The sequence below is a fragment of the Prunus avium genome, chromosome 3, assembly GCF_965620075.1.
Source record: "Prunus avium chromosome 3, drPruAviu1.hap1.1, whole genome shotgun sequence".
Taxonomy (NCBI): Eukaryota; Viridiplantae; Streptophyta; class Magnoliopsida; order Rosales; family Rosaceae; genus Prunus; species Prunus avium.
The window spans coordinates 3,404,325-3,423,390 of record NC_142286.1 but is presented as its reverse complement, the minus strand read 5'-3'; the positions used below and the strand labels follow the sequence as shown (position 1 = coordinate 3,423,390).

The 19,066-nt window shown below is 38.4% G+C and overlaps 4 protein-coding genes across 6 annotated transcripts; 1 reads left to right on the top strand and 3 right to left on the bottom strand.

Moving 5' to 3' along the window:
• Positions 1-285: 285 nt before the first annotated feature.
• LOC110759492 (U-box domain-containing protein 52-like) lies at positions 286-6,306 on the bottom strand. Of its 2 annotated transcripts, none has more exons than XM_088250361.1 (10): positions 6,073-6,305; positions 5,724-5,949; positions 5,289-5,386; positions 4,798-4,919; positions 4,455-4,673; positions 3,581-3,848; positions 3,167-3,268; positions 2,631-3,059; positions 1,622-2,404; positions 286-1,296 (listed from the first exon to the last, which is right to left on the bottom strand). In XM_088250361.1, the coding sequence occupies exons 2-10, from the start codon at positions 5,893-5,895 to the stop codon at positions 1,066-1,068; spliced, it is 2,424 nt and encodes an 807-aa protein (XP_088106487.1). In that variant the 5' UTR covers positions 5,896-5,949; positions 6,073-6,305; the 3' UTR covers positions 286-1,065. The 2 variants fall into 2 exon arrangements, with proteins under 2 accessions (XP_088106487.1, XP_088106488.1); XM_088250362.1 differs by having other exon boundaries at positions 1,191-1,344; positions 6,073-6,306.
• Positions 6,307-7,471: 1,165 nt separating this feature from the next.
• On the top strand, positions 7,472-10,939 carry LOC110759475 (protein phosphatase 2C 16). 2 transcript variants are annotated; one of them, XM_021961536.2, is made up of 5 exons: positions 7,472-7,645; positions 8,019-9,337; positions 9,577-9,936; positions 10,060-10,165; positions 10,386-10,939. In XM_021961536.2, exons 2-5 carry the CDS (start codon positions 8,471-8,473, stop codon positions 10,718-10,720), a joined length of 1,668 nt encoding a protein of 555 aa, XP_021817228.1. In that variant the 5' UTR covers positions 7,472-7,645; positions 8,019-8,470; the 3' UTR covers positions 10,721-10,939. The 2 variants fall into 2 exon arrangements, with proteins under 2 accessions (XP_021817228.1, XP_021817227.1); XM_021961535.2 differs by having other exon boundaries at positions 7,735-9,337.
• A 292-nt stretch (positions 10,940-11,231) lies between these two features.
• Positions 11,232-14,615, bottom strand: LOC110759494 (DNA binding / DNA-directed RNA polymerase). The gene is made up of 4 exons (XM_021961554.2): positions 14,030-14,615; positions 13,483-13,632; positions 12,392-12,706; positions 11,232-11,843 (listed from the first exon to the last, which is right to left on the bottom strand). The coding sequence occupies exons 1-4, from the start codon at positions 14,441-14,443 to the stop codon at positions 11,430-11,432; spliced, it is 1,293 nt and encodes a 430-aa protein (XP_021817246.1). The 5' UTR covers positions 14,444-14,615; the 3' UTR covers positions 11,232-11,429.
• Positions 14,616-16,782: 2,167 nt separating this feature from the next.
• Positions 16,783-18,473, bottom strand: LOC110759491 (putative pectinesterase 63). The gene is made up of 4 exons (XM_021961552.2): positions 17,808-18,473; positions 17,489-17,695; positions 17,068-17,309; positions 16,783-16,969 (listed from the first exon to the last, which is right to left on the bottom strand). Exons 1-4 carry the CDS (start codon positions 18,312-18,314, stop codon positions 16,783-16,785), a joined length of 1,143 nt encoding a protein of 380 aa, XP_021817244.1. The 5' UTR covers positions 18,315-18,473.
• Between the last annotated feature and the right edge of the window lie 593 nt (positions 18,474-19,066).

Sequence of the window (19,066 nt, the reverse complement as noted above, 5' to 3'; positions counted from 1 at the left end):
CGTTAAATCCAAGGGTATAATCGTCAAATCAATCCAAAACTATAATTTTTTTTTCCTTCCCTTCTCTTTTTTTTTCTTTTTTCTTTCTTCTTTCTCTCCGCCTGGCCCAGCTCACTCTTCTTCTTTCTTTCTTTTTTCCTTCCCTTCTCTCTCTCTCTCTCTCTCTCTCTCTCTCTCTCTCTCTCTCTCTCTGTCTGTCTCCTCTAGCCACCCAAACCACCAAAGCCACCACCGTGGGATCTCATATCCCTGCCCCTCTCTCTACTCTATCTGCAACTCTCTCCCTGCCCCCTCCCACAGCCCACCAACCCATCCACTCTAGCCACCCAAACCACCACCTCGACCTCCATAACCACCACCGTGGGATCTTATACCCCTGCCCCTCTATGTACTTTCTCTGCAACTCTCTCCCTACCCCATTCCACAGCCCACCAACCCAGCACTCTAGCCACCCAAATCACCACCCCGAGAGAAGGAAAGAGGAAGAAAAAAGAGAAAAAAGAAAAAAGAAAAAAAGAGAAAGAAGGAAAGAAGAAAAATGAGGAACAAAGAAGGAAAGAAGAAAAAAAAAAGGGAGAGAAAGAAGAAACAGCGAAGGAAAAGAAGAAGAAAAGAGGAGGAAAGAGAGGAGAAAAAAAAAAAAAAGAGAAACAGAGAGAGAGAGAAGGGAAGAAAAAAAAAATTATAATTTTGGATTGATTTGACGATTATACCCCTAGATTTAACGGTTTTTTTGACAGAAGGACTATTTAAGAGTACCTGTATTAACGTTAGGGACCATTAATGATACAAAAAAACGTTAGGGATGCAATGTGATAATTTCACAAACGTCAGGGATGTTTTGTGATAATAAGCCTTTTTTTTATTTTGCTTCTAAATTATGTTGTTTGTGCAACTTGTGAATATGGTCAATGAATTCAATGAACACTATGATGTCTCATTAGTCGATAAAGAACATGTACGACATCAACAACATGTCGTTTGTTTTGATTTAACATCACAGTAGCATTACAAGTTCCATGTAAAATGTCTTCAATGAAGGCATCAAAGAATGAGTTCACTTCATTAGAATCCAAATGAACTGAACCTCTTCAGAGGTGGAGCATGAGGCACAGAAGAGCAATTGCTTACAAACGACCAACAACCCTCCATCTGCTTCTTGTTTAATTTTCCTGCATGTTTTTTGCTGCTGCTGCTGCTGCATGATGTAGCAGAACCGCGTTTGAGCTGAAAACTGTTCTTGAAGCTCCACATTTTCCCCACAGACTCCATCCGCAGCAGCCTTCTTACTTTGATCTACGTTGAATTTCCATTTTCCACATTAGGATTTTCTCTTATTCCTTCCTGATTATAAATAATAAAAATTTACAGCTGAAAATCTAGTTGAGGGGAAGGTTTAATTATTCTAGAAAATGCTTGCTAATTAATGGTTACGTGATGTCCAAAATGCCAGTCTAGAGAAGTAGCTAATAAGTAGCAAATCAACCCTCTCTCTCTCTCTCTCTCTCTCTCTCTCTATGTGCTCAACATGCATGTGAGTTTGTGAGAGTGGCCTTTTCATGTTAAACAAGTTAACTTTCCTTTGAAGGAAGCTGGACAACTAAAGCAAGCAATGACTAACCTGGCTTACAGATGAGGTTGATCCAACTGGTGGAAGCGATGCTGAAAATTGTGACACGTATGGATCTTGTCCATCAGCAACTTCACTCGCTTCATTTTTCATCCCGAGATCTCTTAGCCGGTTCAACTCAGGCAAGATGACTGTACTGAGATCTGGCCTGTCCCTCCTCCTCAGTTCACAGCATTTCAAGGCCATTTTTGCATACGACAAAGCCTCTTCAATAGGCCAGTCTGTCACCGCAGGATCAAGTATCTCAGCAAATGCACCTTTCTCAATAGCCTCCTCAACCTGGTGGGACAAACCCATTGCAGGCTTTGCTGTGATGATCTGCAATAGCATCACCCCTAAAGAATATATGTCCGATTTCACACCCAACATTCCTGTTTGCTGATACTCTGGATCAATGTAACAAAATGTACCGGCTGCTGCTGTAATGCGGTATTGAGTGACAGCATCAGCTACAGATGGTGGAACTAGCCTAGCCAAGCCTACATCAGCAATCTTGCTGACATAGTTTCGGTCTAGGAGAATGTTTGCCGGCTTGAGGTCGCGATGCACCAACGGCTCTGGTTTTGTCTGGTGTAGAAAAAGGAGGGCAGTTGCAATTTCAGCAGCTATTTTAAAACGGACTCCCCATGGGATCGGAGGAGTGTTGCTCTTCAGGAAGAGCCGGTCTTCTAAGCTTCCATTTTCCATGTACTCATATATGAGGCAGCCATACTCTGGGCAGGCACCTACTAGGAGAACCATGTGTGGATGCCTAATGCAGCTCAAAACCTCAACCTGCATTGCAAACATCATTGTGCAAAAAAAGATTATGCGATTTTGGAAAATGATACATGAGAGCTTTTTCCATGCTGTGATCTTGTACTCCATTGAATCAATAATTTAAGTTATCTTCATGCTTTAAGTGGATTTTTTCCTAATCTTTTGTGCATGTTGTCTGTCTATGTGTGTTTGTTTTCCATACATCTGCTTTCTGTAAAAATGTACAAGGACCATAATTTACCTCTTGTTGGAATTGCCTTTGCCCCTGTGATATGTCTGGCCTCAAGACCTTGATGGCAACAGCAGTGTGATCAAGCCAGGCTCTATAAACAGGTCCATATCCACCTTCCCCTACCTTGTTTGAAATTTTAAAGTAATCTGTTGCAAGTTCAATTTCTTCAATGGTGTATCTTCTATACCGAATGTGGTTTTGTGCCAAAGCATCCATTGCTCTCCTTCTCTCTTCAGCCTCCTGCTTGGCTTTCCTTTCTGCAATTTTTCTCTTATGGGTTTCCATATCTGCTAGTCGTTGTGCCATCCGTGCTGCTTCCGTTGCAGCCTTGCTCTTCTGCCTCTCCACATCAGCCAAAGCTAGTGCAGCCTCTTCCGCAAGCTTGGCTTTCTCTAGCTTATGCTCTTCTGATGTCTTCCATTTTCGCAGGTCCCGCGTCTGGATGCACAAATACCACATTTTCAGGTTTTCAATGGAATAAACAATATTTCTACTCATCAGAGACTGTTAAAAAATCATAACCATATCTTCTAACATGTTCTTACCTTTTCTTTAGCTGCCAAAGCTTCTTTGCAAGCTGAAGTATACATATCCATAGTTTGCTTCAATTCAAGCCTTAATCTCCTCATCTCAGCATCCAAGGCGGACTGTAACTCATGCAACAACATGCATTTCAATTCTCTATCCTCTTACTATCAAAAGAAATAAGTTCAAACCATGGAAATGAACATGTATTTCATGTCAGCATTCACTTTTATCTTTTCCTTTTCTTTTTCTTTTTTTAAATTTCCTTCTTTTCTGTTATTTGACAACAGTGTAGGTAGTACATTTTCCTACCATGTGAACTATAACCATCCAATACAATTCCTTTTATGGTCAATTCTCATACAGTATGCTGTCATGATCTGGATAGATAATAAAATAGAGTGGTCTTACAAGTTTACGATCATTGTACTTACCGGCGTATGTGAGGAGAACGAGTTAATGGAACCCTCCGAGTTCATTGAGAAGTCTACATTGTCAGAGCCATTTGATTGGAAACTAAGTGGCCCTGAGAAATCACTACCACCTGATATGGAATTCCCATGGGATAGCTTATCTGACGTAACTGATGTAACTGACTGCGTTGGTGAATTTGTTTTGCTGCCAGACCTATGTGCTTTTGGCGGGACGTGCTTAAAATCAGAGCTTTTATTCAAAGATATTCCACCAGCTGAACTCCCTTGACTAAAATGCATTGTGCAATGCAGGAAAAAAGTCACACAAAAAAAAAAAAAACCAAGCAGCATAAACTTGTTTGTGGGGGAGATACAACATAAAACTTGTAAATGCAGGATTTGCAAATGTGAGTAATTCACTGTCTAGCATCCAAGGAGTACATATATGTGGATACAGTCTGTATAAATTTATTTAATTTTCATATTCGATACGACATTTCATGATCCTAATGAGATCCGGAAATTGAAGATCCTGAGTTCCTGAGTTCTTGATAAGCTACATAAACTAACAATCTTTTCCCTCTATTTTCTCTTGCCTACTGCCAGATCTGCTGAACTTTGTTAAGATACCTGTTGATGTGGTTTTTACTTGCTGAAACAACAAAGTCTTAATAAGAAATCATAGAACTGATAATATTAAGTCATGCAGAAACATTCTGACTCAGTCTCATTACCATCATCTACAATGGACGCAATTAGTCAGAATAGGCTAACATCAAGTTCCTGTTTACTAACTTTTAACAATGATCACCAAAGAGTGTGCATATTAGTGGCCCGGAATTTATAGATTTGATGTCCAGTTATATTATCCACCAGGCATGGTTTAAAATGATACCTGATCACATCTTCAAAGTCTGGCACACCGTGAAGAAAGCTGGAAAGCGGTGTCCGTTGAGAGCTATTATTCCTGGGAGTAGCTGCACTACTTTTCGGTGTTTGAGGTCCAGTTGCTGACCGTGAAGTCTGAATTTTTCCTTTCGATATAACATATACAGCACAGGTTTCTGGTACAGATTTGAGTAAGGAAGTAGCCACATCTGTACGCCTAAATTTTCTGCATCAAGACAAGTACCAAGAGTAGCTGTTAAATAGAAAAAAAAACATAAACATGGTCTAATACTAGTTATCACAGAAATTATTTACTACTTTACTGTGGAGAGAGAGAGAGAGAGAGAGACCTTGTTAGAGCATTGTGATGGGAAGCACCAACAACAATATTGCATATGGAGTTGCTAACAACATAATCGGCAAGCGCATTTGGAACATCAATGTCGTGGAGGACAACTTCTTTGGCTACAATCTGAAAAGCTTATTGTCAATAACAGAAAAACCAGGTCACATCATGATTTTAATCTATCAGACAATATCCATGTGAAAAGATTTGGCAAGTTCTTTTTAACCTTCCATACATATATCTATCTTTAGCACACATGAACTAATTAACCAAGTCTGTGTGGAAGGCCATACATGATTGTGTTTTATCAAGAGAGAAATTGTAAGTTTAAACCATTCAAAAACTAGCCAAAAAGCATATGCATAAGGACTAATTAAACAAACGCTTTATATATTTTTAAAGTCCACCACAACATACACTTCCAGTTCCTGGTGAGCTACTATTAGGGTTGAAAAGGCTTCAGTCTACATGGAAATCAAATGATCAATCACTAACCCCTTTTCGCGCACAGAATCCTCGGTAGGGGAGAAAGAACTGTTGCAACTCGGCTTCAGTTGGTGGGCGGCCATCTTTAGAGACTGCTCCATGATCATCTGCAAAACCAAGAGCACATATCAAGCACATACACAATCTTAATGAGATATATATGACCATGAAAAGGCAAATGATGATGCCTGATCATTACATTTAACAACAAAATTAATGACAAAAAATTCCTATACACAAGGCTTATGGTGGGGTTAAGAATTAATCTTCTACTTGCACAAAAAGAAAAGAAAAAAGGGCTTATGGATATGCAACCATGACTGACATATGCCATAAACCATGCACTAAGGGGCAAATGCCACCTCCAAAATCCAAAAAAAAAAAAAAAAAGAGAATTTTTTTTATGGTGGTGGTGATGATGGTGATGAAGAGACGGATACCTACGATGATGAAAGCTGTGGCTTCTAACGTGAATGAGGGTGCAATGAGCGTTCTTGTCGACCAAAAGGTTGTCAACTGCCCATTTCACAGCACACTGGCTGTTCTTATCTCTGTTGATGGCAACCAGGGTGGGGCCGACGTCCTCACCCACTGATCTTGATCTGAAAAGCGCCATTTAAACCCGAGCAACGCCTGCTGCCGCCGCTGCCTCTGCCACGGGAGCTAGTAGCTGCAAAAGGAAGATTGAGAGTTGAGGAAGAAAAAAAAGGGGGAGGAAAAGTGGTGTTTTGGTTATTGCTGTTGCGCTACATATTTGGATGGTGTGACATTGGAAAAACCAACTTCCACTAACCAATTTATAGAATGCTATCCTCTCTTTTCTCGCTAACATTGCAAAGTGATGGCCCGGAACTTGGAGTTGGTTGTTCTCACAGGTCACACTTCTAGAAGTAGAGAGACTGCCTTTTCTGGTTGTCTAGGTAATAACTGAACATCTAGCAACTGCAATTGAATTCATAAAAATAAAAAGAATTGGGCGTTGACTATGGATTGTTGCGAGTCTTTGCTCAAGCGGCATGAAATTTGTTGTAAAGACACACATCATAGATTCGGTGTGTTCGTGACGTGCATATATGACGTGTATTTTAAGGGAAAGAAATTATAATTTTAGAATATAAAGTAGCATTGCATTTTAGGCGCAAGTATGAAAATTGTGTGGTAAATGCCTTCGAACGCGTTTTTAACAAACATATTTTCTTAAAATGCTTTCAATATATATCCATCTTTTTGGCTTGAAAGAACTCATAAGATATGTGGAAATCGAATTTGTGTTGGGAAATTTGACTTCAAATCTTAGTGAAAAATGGCGTTGAAATTAGGTATTAATTATTACCCAAAAAGAAGAAGAAGAAAAAATAGTAAATTTCAGCCTGTGTATCTCCTTGCCTATTAAGATGATACTGGCCAGAAGCCCAGAGAAAGAAGTACCTACTAACATTACTTCTACGCCTAGTTTTCCAGCTCCAAGCCCACATCCCTACCAATAAACAAACAAGCATGAGCCCTACTACCAAATCCGATCCATCACCTTTATTGTCGTAACTTAACCACTTAGGTTCAATTTGATTAAAAAAAAAAAGAAAAAAAAAACCGCTTAGGTTCAATCGGTTAGGTATAACCGATTTATATATGGGGTTTTATCTAAAAAAGTCTCAATGCAATTAATTTCTACAAAAACATAGATTATTATGGTATTCTCCGATGTGAAATTATACTCGTTGGTTCACATTACTGGCTTGGGTAGAGCTACACAATCCCAAGAGAGACTCTCATCTGAATACCACTAAACCAAATAATCAATTGCAGATTAAATCTCTTCATAGCCCCCATTAGTTTTCATAATTTTCCGTTGGTTTTTAAGGTTTTGATTTGACCTCGCAGTAAATTGGAAATCGTAAACTGTAAATTGTAATCACCAAACGACGACCAAGCAACATCGAGATCGAGTGACAAGTAGCACGAGCTAACAAAAACAAGAGTACTGTGCAGGTAGACAGACATTATTGGTCCTAATTAAGTGTCGTTTTCAGTCCACGGACACGTGTCTTTCCTCAAAGTTTGTCTCATGAAAAGTCCATGGGGGTAGTTGTCTTCGTGTCAGCAGTGTCCTCTCCTCAGCATTTTCTGTCGCACAGAGACCTTCAAGTGATGTAACATTATTACATATCATCATGTATACGTGTCCCCAAATGGAGTACATGGTGAAAAGGAAAGGCATTTCCACACAACACAAGAATCTCTCTCCCTCTCTCTCTCTTGGAGCCTCCCTCCATGCCCCAAGAAACAGAGAGAACAAATTTAGGGAAAGAGGCTTCTTCACCCATTGACCATGTTTTTCTGAATTCAAGTCTCTTCAGCTTCAGCTGGTAAGTACCCACTAAGTTTTTCTTATATTTTGTGTGATTTTTCTTTCCTATTTGTGTTTAGGAACTGATCAGGATCATGTATTAATTAGCATATCCAGATGTTCTGTCTTTGTGTAATCTATTGTGATGGTTGTTGATGATTTGGGGTTGCCTGTGTTCCTTGGAAGAAGAAGAAGGAGAAGGAGAAGAAGATATATAAAAGATACTTTTTAGATAGGCTGACCGAGTTGGGTTGCCTTAGATCCAGGAAAACCCAAGTTCTGTGTCAAAAAGTTTTCACCTTTGTCTGGTTTTCTTGTGATTACTAGTGTTAGTTTCCTTTTTCCTAGGTTCTTTCTCATGAACCCTTTGCTTTCTCTTCTTGGATTTATAGATAAACGTCAGATTGCAGTTATTTTCATGTGCTTATGTGTATATTTGAGGGTTGGTGGTGAGGATAGGATTTTGGTATTATGTGGCTGATTCTCTGCCAGGAGGAGAAGAGTTTGGTAAGCTAAGCACTACATAAGAAGCCCAATTTGCCTTTGAAGTCTTGAAATTTTTGTCACTGGGAGATTAGATCCATTGTTGCCCACCAGATCTGCTGACCCCATTTCATTCTGCTCATGTTTAGCACATACCCATCTCTTATTTGATCTTAGTGGTGTAATTGTTGTTTGTGTTACTATAACTGTGAGAGGATTGGGGGATCAGTGATATAATCTGCAAAAGAGGAGATATTGTCTATCCTTAAGAATTTTACCCTAGTTCATTGCTGGAAGGTGTTGGAGGGAATTACAAATTGTAAATTTACTTTACTGAGTGGAGATTGAAGGTAACTGTTAAATGGTACAAAGACAAAGGAAATTGATGGAAGACATGTCTCCAGCAGTTGCAGTGACACTTAGTTTAGGTAATTCTATATGTGATAATTCTGGAATTGCAGCCAATGTGGAGTTCACATGGCTAAAGCTAGTAACAGACCCTGGAAGTTTGTCATCAGATTCCATTAAGGCGGTGCCTTTAGAGTCAGTTTCGTGCAGCAATGGAAGTTGCAATGATATACAAAGTCACGCTACTGTGGTGGCCATGTCATCAGAAGAAGATAATGGTGGAGAGGGTTTGTTAAAGATGCTACCAGAGAGTGGAAACACTTCTGTTAGTAATGATGCCATGGTTCAAGAAAGTGAGGGAGGTGAAATCTTATCCTTTAGATATGATACTAATGGAATTGATAGTGAGGAATTTCTTAAGTTAGAGGTGGGGCCTGCGATAAGCTTGCCAGATGTTGTGGAGATAGGAAATGCTGTCGAAGGTAAGATTGTTGCAAAAGCCATTGTCTTGGTAGAATCAGCTCTTGGGAAAATGCCGTCGGGTGAAGTCATTGTTGCAGCAGTTAGCTCGGCTTCTGAGTTATCAGATAAGTCTGATTTAACAACCTCTACAGTACATATCCAGTCAAATGGGGAGAAGAATGTCAGTAAAGCAAGTATCCGGAGTGTTTTTGAGCTGGACTGTATTCCCCTCTGGGGTTCTGTATCAATTTGTGGAAGAAGACCAGAAATGGAGGATGCAATTGCTGCTGTTCCTCGGTTTATTAATATTCCAATTAAAATGCTCATTGGGAATCAATTGTATAATGGAATGAGCCAAAGTTTGACCCACCTAACCAGTCACTTTTTTGGCATTTATGATGGCCATGGGGGGCCTCAGGTAAACGCCTTCTTCATACGTTTATTTTATTCATTCAAGTTAAGGTTATTCTGATACAACAATTTCAAATTTATTATTGCAAGGCATATTGGTAATTAATCAAACTGTAAGCTATACTAAACAACATTGTGGTGCAACACATTCTTCTTTACATTAATCTGTTTGATCTTTTTACACTTGTAAAACGATTTCAGAGTTCTGAATTTGTGAACCTGATTGGAAGGAGTCTCCCCTTGCAGGTTGCTAACTATTGTAGTGAGCGGCTCCATTTGGCTTTGGCTGAAGAGCTTGGAGTCATTAAAGACGATTTGAGTGATGGAACTGTGGGAGAAAGACAGCAGGTGCAGTGGGAGAAAGCATTCACTAATTGTTTTCAGAAGGTTGATGATGAGATTGAAGGAAAAGTTAGCGGAAACATAATCAAAAGTGATGGAAATGCTTCCGAGGCTAGCTTTGAACCTATTGCTCCAGAAACTGTTGGGTCTACAGCTGTCGTTGCTTTAGTTTGTTCATCCCATATTATAGTTGCAAACTGTGGTGATTCAAGAGCAGTTCTATGTCGTGGCAAACAAGCCATAGCATTATCAGTCGACCATAAAGTAAGCATGTGTTTTTGGTTTACTTATTTACATGTTAAGAGAAAAAGCTTTATCTCTTTGCAGTTGCAGAAACCAATCTCTCTTTTATCTTTTTATTTTTTATTCTTTTGTTATTGTTCCCAGCCAAACAGAGAAGATGAATATGCAAGGATTGAGGCAGCTGGTGGCAAGGTGATACAGTGGAATGGACATCGTGTTTTTGGAGTTCTTGCAATGTCGAGGTCCATTGGTACGTCTAGAGACTCAAGACTTACCCTGATACTCTAGACTTTTATTGTGTTTTTTTAAAACAAAAAGAGATATAAAAGAACGTTATGATTTAGAATGAGTGTGTGCTGCCTGTAAGTATGTTGAGTTGCTTGCCTTGTTTGAGCAAATGGATTATGTTCTTTGACTAGCATGTCCCATAATGAATTGAACATCCTCTACTCTTCTTTCTCATCCTACAGGGGATAGGTATCTGAAACCATGGATAATTCCAGAACCAGAAGTAATGAATGTCCCTCGAGCTAGAGATGATGAATGCCTTATTTTGGCTAGTGATGGTCTATGGGATGTCATGACAAACGAGGAAGTTTGTGAAGTGGCTCGACGGCGCATTCTGCTCTGGCACAAAAAGAACGGAGTTACAGCTCTTGCGGAGAGGGGCGCAGGAGTTGATCCAGCAGCTCAGGAAGCGGCTGCCTACCTTTCAACGCTTGCCCTCCAAAAGGGAAGCAGGGACAACATATCTGTGATTGTGGTGGACTTGAAAGCTCAAAGAAAGTTCAAGAGTAAATCCTAAAATGAGGATGTTCACCCGCATTCTTTGGTTTCGGCTGTGTCCTTATTATCCGACTTTTTTTTTTTTGGCCTCATTTTCTGGCATATGCTGATATATATATAGAGAGCACGGTCCATTCGATTTTCTCGTGGGCTCAATTTGTGTACAAGTATAGAAATCTGTATTTACTATCTCTACTACTGTAGAAACTGTAATGCAATGCAGTATGTGCTTTTTCTATTTTTTTGGGTATGTGCAATGTTCTAGCTATTGGTTACACGAAAATGTGCCTTCTTCTGGTGTATTTATGTTTAACAGTTTTGCAGATTCATGCATCTTCACCCTTTTTCTTTTTCTGAATGTTGGTGCCAACTCGTCGAGTCATTTACTCCATAAGTAAAAGAAACGAGGAGCGATTTATTAATGTCATGTTTTTTCAAAGTGCATCAGTTTTTGTTTAAGTGAATTCATCTGTATAGAGATGCGGTCCATAAATTCATCTATGAAAATGTGATAAAAAAGATGGTCATGATAAAATTAAAAAAATGGCCAAACTTTATAACTTAACTGCCACACAAGCACAGTAAAATTAAAAATTGTGCAATAGAAACAAAACAAAAAACTTAAGGCACTTTTGTGAACCTGCATCTAAATCTCACTTTATATGCCTGTAGAAAGAGCCCAAATTCTTCCATATGCTGTCAAACAATCCAAAGAATAAACAAAGCATTCATCTATTGCGCTTCTGCCGCCTCTGCCGCAATTGTGGAAATTGTAGAGGTACAGGCAGGGTAGCAAACATTACGTTTCTTTTGCGTACGAGCTTGCAACCAAGGTTCTCATAATGCTTTCTCAAAGCTATTGCGCTCATTCTCAGATCCTTTGCTACATCTGTTAAATCTGTCTCGAATTCATCCACGAAAAGAGTAAGCACCAAGACATAACTAATGAGGAGATTAGTTTTCTCATTTGATAGGCTCTTTGACTCCATAGGAAACATAGTCGAAAACTTATTGAATAGAAGGTTTGGGATCCTGTGGGTCCTGGACGAGGAAATACCATCCATGGAATGCTGATCTTTGAACTTTATAAGATGCGTAATGTATGAGAATATGCAAGAAAGCTTAAACTTCTCCTCATCAACCTACAAAGATGGACAACATAAGAATGTCGATTATTCTGTTTTCTTCACCATGAAATTGAATAGATAAAAGGGGGAGCAAAGCATACTAGATTGAACTAGAAGGTTCCACAAATGCAGTTGTTAGATAACGACATGTACAGGAAAACATCAAAGGATGAAATACAAAAACTAAAGTCTGCAGTATTAACCCTTAGCCACAACATTAAAGCAGCCCAAGAAACACAGCATATGTCTGTGTTAGTGTTTATAATGCAGAAAAGTAGTACCAGCCATTTTGGAGTTAAAAGGAAGAAACTCTAAAGTTGAAAATTAACAGTTTCCATTTTATCCTTTCCTTTTTGTTTTCCCTGAAAACTGCAATCAACTGGAAAAGGTTGGCTTTTTAATTCAGCATGCCCTTATAGAAACAGAAAAGAGGATCGGCCTTATATGCATATATGCACAACCACATCAAAGTATTTAGAAGTATTCTATAGTAGTTTAATGGCCATCATAAGAGATTTCCACTAATATGTTTCAGACAAAAGAAGGCATTTCTGCATTCTTACCTCAATATCCTGCAATTTATGGATTCTGTGGCAAACAAATCTTGGGAAAGCATCCCATGAAACTTCTGCTCCACCTTGAAAATGCTCATAAATATCTCCAAGTAGATCCCACTCTCCTGTGAGGATGATCTTGTCCAGTGGATATGCTTCCTGGGGAGTGGTGGCAGATTCATTAAATGGTGGGATATGGCGAGAGATTTGGCTTTCAGTACTTTCTAGAGCCTCCTTGTTTGGCACAATGAGTTTGATTTTGGCATCCAAATCCTTTTGAGATTCAGGACCATCTTCTTGCTTCAAGGAGCGCAGTTTTTTACTCTGCATTGTCATAGAAAATTCAGATTAACACGCTAATGCTTCTCAAAAATCTCAATTGCGTTCAGCTTGATATAGTATTGTACGGAAATTCCCATATAGTTTCAGTTGCAAATTGCAAGTATCTTTAACCACATAGCTCTAGCTGTCCTTTAATAAAATTTATGCATCAAGAGTTTCAATTTTTTATAAAAGGAATGGATTATTGAGAAAGGTCCCCTCACCAACATTATAGCAACAAAATGGTATCTAGTCATTATGTGGACTTCTTTTTCAATTTTCTTCAACCCTTGATATTTTTGTGTTTAAAACTCAATACTGGCATATAACATTACAAAGAAGCTATAGAGAAAGCAACCAGTGATGTGGGGATTTAGTACAAAAAGAAAGTGCTCGGACATATGCAGCAAAAGCCATACTTATTCTAAAATTTTCATATGTTCCTCAAAACAAGCAGATTGGTCGCTGACTCACTGTATAATGCATTCATTTTTCCAAAAGAAAATTTTGAAGAATAAATTTGAAATGAATAACACTATTTGCTGAACTATTAGAATCAACAAATGAATTCAAAGTTACATGTGCTACTAGTCACTGCTTCAAGGACACGTAATATTCCACTGTATTCTTAATAAATTCAATAACCTCTTTCCCCTTAACATGGCTAAATTTATATAAATTACAAACAGAGACACTCAAACAAGGTGGCTGTGATTGTGGAAAATGCTTGTGAACCTTACTTTTAAAAAAGAAAAAAAAGAAAAAAAGTAGGTTCTTACCTCCCTAATTGCCTTCTTCGTTCCATAGCGACTCTGGAGCTCCATTTGCTTCTCGGCCTTCTCTTCTCCAGTAAGTTGTTCCTTCACTGAACTTTCAGGCTCCTTAGCAGAGTAGTTACAGCCTCTAACCATTGGTTGTAATCTAAATATCTGAAAATTCACGTCCCAAGTAAGCTTATACGCATTCCTTGCAAAGCAGAAGCAATGATGAATACACACACTCACCTTAAATTCCTTGTACCAAAGTGTACTGTGAGATAACACATACATTCATATAAGCATATAGAATAAGGATGTACTTGGTGTACATAACATTTTTAGAAGGCTCCTAACTTAGTTCTCCAAGTCTAAATCCAAATCACAATGACAACAAAAGCAACACCACTGAAGCAAAAGTTCACAAGTCACTAAAATATTATAGTTTCTGTTATCAGCTATGAAACCCCAAACAAAACAAAAAATGTAAACTTTACATGTGCTTTATACTCACTGCATCACTTTAACGACTTCTAAACCAACCCAACAAAAACTTATAGTCCCAACTTACCTTGTTAGAAGCAACGGGCAAAATCTTCAAAGTCTGGGTGGCCTTATCAAGAACACCAAGTGCAAAATTGCAGCTCTGCCCAGTCGTGGCCTCACCAGTATAGTTAGTGCCAACAAAATCAACATTGGTCCCATTTGGGGTCACCACAATCTGAAGTCTTCTAGGTTTTTTGCCGTCCCTAAACAACCCAACATCGGTTGAATTGGAGTATGGGCTCTTGGTGGGGTCGAAGCTACATGGGAAATAGCCGACCAAAGGAGGGGTTTTCTCTGGGATGTCTGGGACGACTTGGATTGTGGCTTGAACTGTTGGGATTTTCTTCTTCTTCTTCTTCTTGTGCTTGTGGGTTTGGGTTTGTGGCGTTGATGGGTTTTGGGTCATTTGGGACTTGGTGTCTTCTGCGTCTGATTCCATCGGTACAAGAAAAAAGGAAAGAGAAAAAGCTGTGAGCTTTGGAGGTTCACTGATGGTGGTGGTGGCGGTGGCGGTGGCGGTGGGTTGCGCAGGTTTCTTGCACAGTTAAGGGACTCTTGTGAGAGATTTGAGGAGAGGTTGGGGGGCTGCTTGGGTTTATAAGTGAGGGTTTTGGTAGTAGACCAAAAAAAAAAAGTGAGGGTTTTGGTAGGCTCTTTCTTTGTTTTTATTTTCGGGTTTACTTTTTCAACTTTACAAAATAGAATGATACCAATTAGGAAACTTAATTTTAATCTCCGACCAACCAAGGGTTAATCGTTTTATTAGTCTCTGAATTTAGATTCGATTTGCATTTGAGTTTCTCGATTTCCAAAATCGTTCCCGTGGTCCTTCAACTTCAGTTTCGTTAGGACAAATGGTCATGTTGTCAATTTTTTTAACTTTTTTTATTAAATACAGGGTCAAAATGGTATTTTTGTATCAAAATTGATTAAAATATGAATAAAAAATTAAAACTAAACTCCCTCCCCTTCTATCTCGATTTCTACTCCCCCAAACTTTTTTATTTGATTTTCTTTTATTGTTATTTTAAAGATATGATTTTTTTATTCAATTATTTGATTTTAATATAAAAATACCATTTTACCCCTACATTTAATAGAAAAGGTTAACAAAATTGACGGCAGAACCATTTGTCCTAACGAAAGTGAAGTTAAAGAACCATGGGAACGATTTTGGAAATTGAGGGACTCAAATGCAAATCGAGTCTAAATTCAGGGACTAATAAAATGATTAACCCGACCAACCAACTATTCTTCTCGCATATAATTCTTTGCAGTAGCGGATTTATAAGTTTTTCTTTAAAGGGTCAACATATAAAATATTGAAAAAAAACTTTAGCCAAAAGAATTTCATAAAAATAAAATAATAATATTATAATTCATAATTAATAAAAAAATCAACATTACTTTGAAATTTGAGAGAGACATCAAAATTCCAAAATAAATTGGGAAAGTTACTACCGTTGTCACCGGTGGTTGGTGTGTGGTGGTTTTGGTGTGGAGGGTTAGGCTTGGGAGGAGTTTGTAAGAATAGGTTTATTTGGGTGATTATATTTGAAACAAATTTGGGGAGGGGGTATTGGGCAGCTTAATATCTGCTAACCCTCTTTGTTTTAGTATTATTTTACTTAATTCACATGGCCAACAATTTATGAAGTTAAAATAATAATAATAATAATAAACTGACCTGGTCCAAAACGACCACGTTTTGCCCAGGTCATTAAAAAGAAAACCAAACATAAGCTGCACGCCTAGGAAAGAAAGGCATGCGTTGCTCCTGCTGCTTCTTTGGAGCAAAACATCAAACAGTTTGTGGGGGGTCAAATTTTTCTGCCCAAGCGTTGGTTTCTGGCCTGCGGGGTCAATTGACCACCCTTGCCCCACTATATATCTGCCACTGTTCGCATATAAGTCGAACTTGAGACAGTCTTCAATAAAATGAAGACAATTATCAATAAATCAAATGTGAAATTAATGTGATTGTATTTTTTGATACAAACGATACTTGAACAAGGAAATGGAACGCATACATGAACTTAACTAAAAGTTGGTTAGAGAGGTGCACTTAACTAAGATCTGGTCCAATAAAGAAAATCATTTGATTCAATTGGATCTGATAATTTGATAGATTATTAACAAATAAGTTCATATTTGATTTAGGGATTTATTAAGTAAATCTGATCCAACAACCCGATTCAAATTAAGTTAATCCACCCGAAAACCAAGTTCAAATTCCTTTTTTCTTGAAGATTTTTAATATCCTTGCATGGACATGGTCCTTGTAGGAAGCTACTCGAGAGAGGAGTCATTCTATAGTGAGGGTCTTCAGATGAGGCACAATCTCATAACCGTTAGATCAAACTAATTAATTTGATCCAACTGTTAAAGGATAGGAACTCATTTAAGGCCTTAGATAAGGCCCTCATTATATAATTCTTACCCGACAGAGACTTGCAATCGAGTTCTAGTGGCTGGCCCAAAGGAAGTTATTGTGTAGATTTTAACTAGGAACCTTACAAATAAATTAGGAATTCTTGTGCACATTCTAGATGAAGAAATAACGTCAACTTGTAAAATAATGTGAACATGTTCATCTTATATATAAAATTTCAATGGCTATAAATTCAAAACCATAAACGGAAAGTTTCAAAGCAAACTATTTAACTACATTAGTTTTTTTTCGTAGGCAAATACGTATATGAGATGTACATATTGGCAGTGCTCTTTGCCCAATCTCACCTAAGAAATAGGGAAATTATAGATGTATGTGTATATTTCCTATTCTTCAACTATACTATGTCTGGATCTTGTATTTAGATGAGGAATAAGCCATTTGGAACCCTGAATATAGCCAAGGCTGAGGAAAGATTTGGCTTCTGCATCACTTAGCTTTTTGGTGTAGCGTGCTTGCCCGCTTATGTTTGACCCTGGACCCGAATTCTGAAACTCTCCATAGAACATATTGCTACAAAAATTACCACATATATATGTAAATAATTTAAAAAAAAAAGGATCCAAGAATAAGAAAACATTTTAGAAAAATAATGAAAATTTGTAACTTACTTGGAACGTTCAGGGTGCCCAAAGTCGTTCCATCGTTCAGGATGGACAACGTTGGCCATGTCGGTGTAGGCAAACACCACGCTGGGGCTACTCCCCCAAGCCCTGCCCAAGTATGTACTCCTCACATATGTAGTGCCAGTTATTTTGCAATGCACAAATGAAAATCCATTATCCTCTGAAGCATCCCTTTGTTGTGCCGTTACCACTGTAATATTCCGCTCTAAGACATGTATCTCAGTGTTCTGCACCAAAATATATCATATCATTTAGTGTCACAATTTGAGCTAATAAATGAAAATTTAATTAGAACTATATATTTTTTAAAATAAACACTACAATGCATAAAGTTAACATAAGCAAGCATCTGACCTCAGAGAAATTATTGTATGGTACTATGAGGCATTATTATTACTATACATACCAAGTAGAGAGATTTTCCTTTTCCGAAGATGAAATCTACGGTGCCTTGAATGTAGCAGTCCTTGAAGAAATGCAAGCCCTTGTAATCATAAAGAGTGTCCTGAAATCCAATAAACTTGCAATTGTAGAAGGCTGCCTTATCCCCGGAGATCTGCAATGCAACTGCTTGCGCACCAGACCTTATCCCATCTGGCTCCGGCGCCGAATTCTGCAAAATTATATTAAAGCACTCCATGAGACCATGATACATACATTACCATCATTAAAATAATATAACATTTCTCTAACTAAACCAAATTAAATAATTCATAATTACGTACCGTAACAATAATGTTAGCAGCCCTAAAATAGTCAGATTCCACAGTCAATGTACCACTGTAGACAGTCCCATACTTCTGAGCCGTGCCATCAAACATCAAAGTTGGCATATTTTTTGGCGATCCATACAACGTCACAAATGGTTTATTTTGTGGGATTTTGATTTTCTCGTTGTACACTCCACCTCCAATGTACACAACCACACGCTTGGTGTTCCTCTCAGGGATGCTATTAATGGCGTCCGTGAGGGTTTTGAAGTTTCCACTTCCATCTTTCATGACCTTGATAAGTTTTGGGCGATCCTCAGCCGTCACAAGGGCGGCGTCAAGCGCGCCCTTGCATTCAGCTAACGGCTTGACGTTGTTATCGAACCAACTGCCGACTTGGGAACCATCAGCAGGTATCGGTGTCGAATCGTCAGCGACGGCGGTGGTACTAGCAGCGAGGAGAATTGTTATAATCATAAACCCAGCTGCGGGCATGACCATGCATGTCGTTCTTCCAGCCATCTTGTTATTGCGATAAGCTGCCTCAAGTTTCAATAATGATACACAATTCTAATTAGGCTAGGCCTAGTATATATATTGGTTCCATGAATTGGAAATCCTAATGCAACCAGGAAGTATAAGGAAATCTAGTTAACAAAAGGAAAAACAACCCCAATCCAAATGGGAAATAAATTAAAGCACACAATTACCAAAACGTGCATGCATGTTTGTTTGGGTGCTTATGAGCTAGAGGGTTAGATGTTTTTTATACATCGTGGTAAAATAAAGCATATAATGTAATTTTTTTTTCTGTTTTTCTACATGTTATAGTCAAGACAATTTTTTTATATTTAATAAATACAATTAAAAGGGTAAGTTCATATATACTTTAAGAAAAATTAGGTTGAAGTCACATAATATAAAGGACTAATTTTGGTTCTGGGTTTTGAATTTTATTTTGGAAAAGTTCAATCAAGAGGCCCAAATTTATTGGGCCTGTTTAAATTAATAAGGGAAAAGACAGTTTTATCCTTTTTGTTTAAAAGGGTGGCCAAAGTTTGTACCTCTTGGACCACCGCCGGCCAGCACCCGCCCTCAACAACCACCGCCTCCGCCAACCACGGCCGGTCACCATCGCCGCCCTTATTGGTGGCAGCCATCTGGCACATTGCTAAATCACCTTCAATAATTTAAAAAAAAAAAAAGAGATATGCCATTTGAGGATTCGAACCATGTCATTCACTTTGGACAAAGAGGAATATAACCAACCAAGT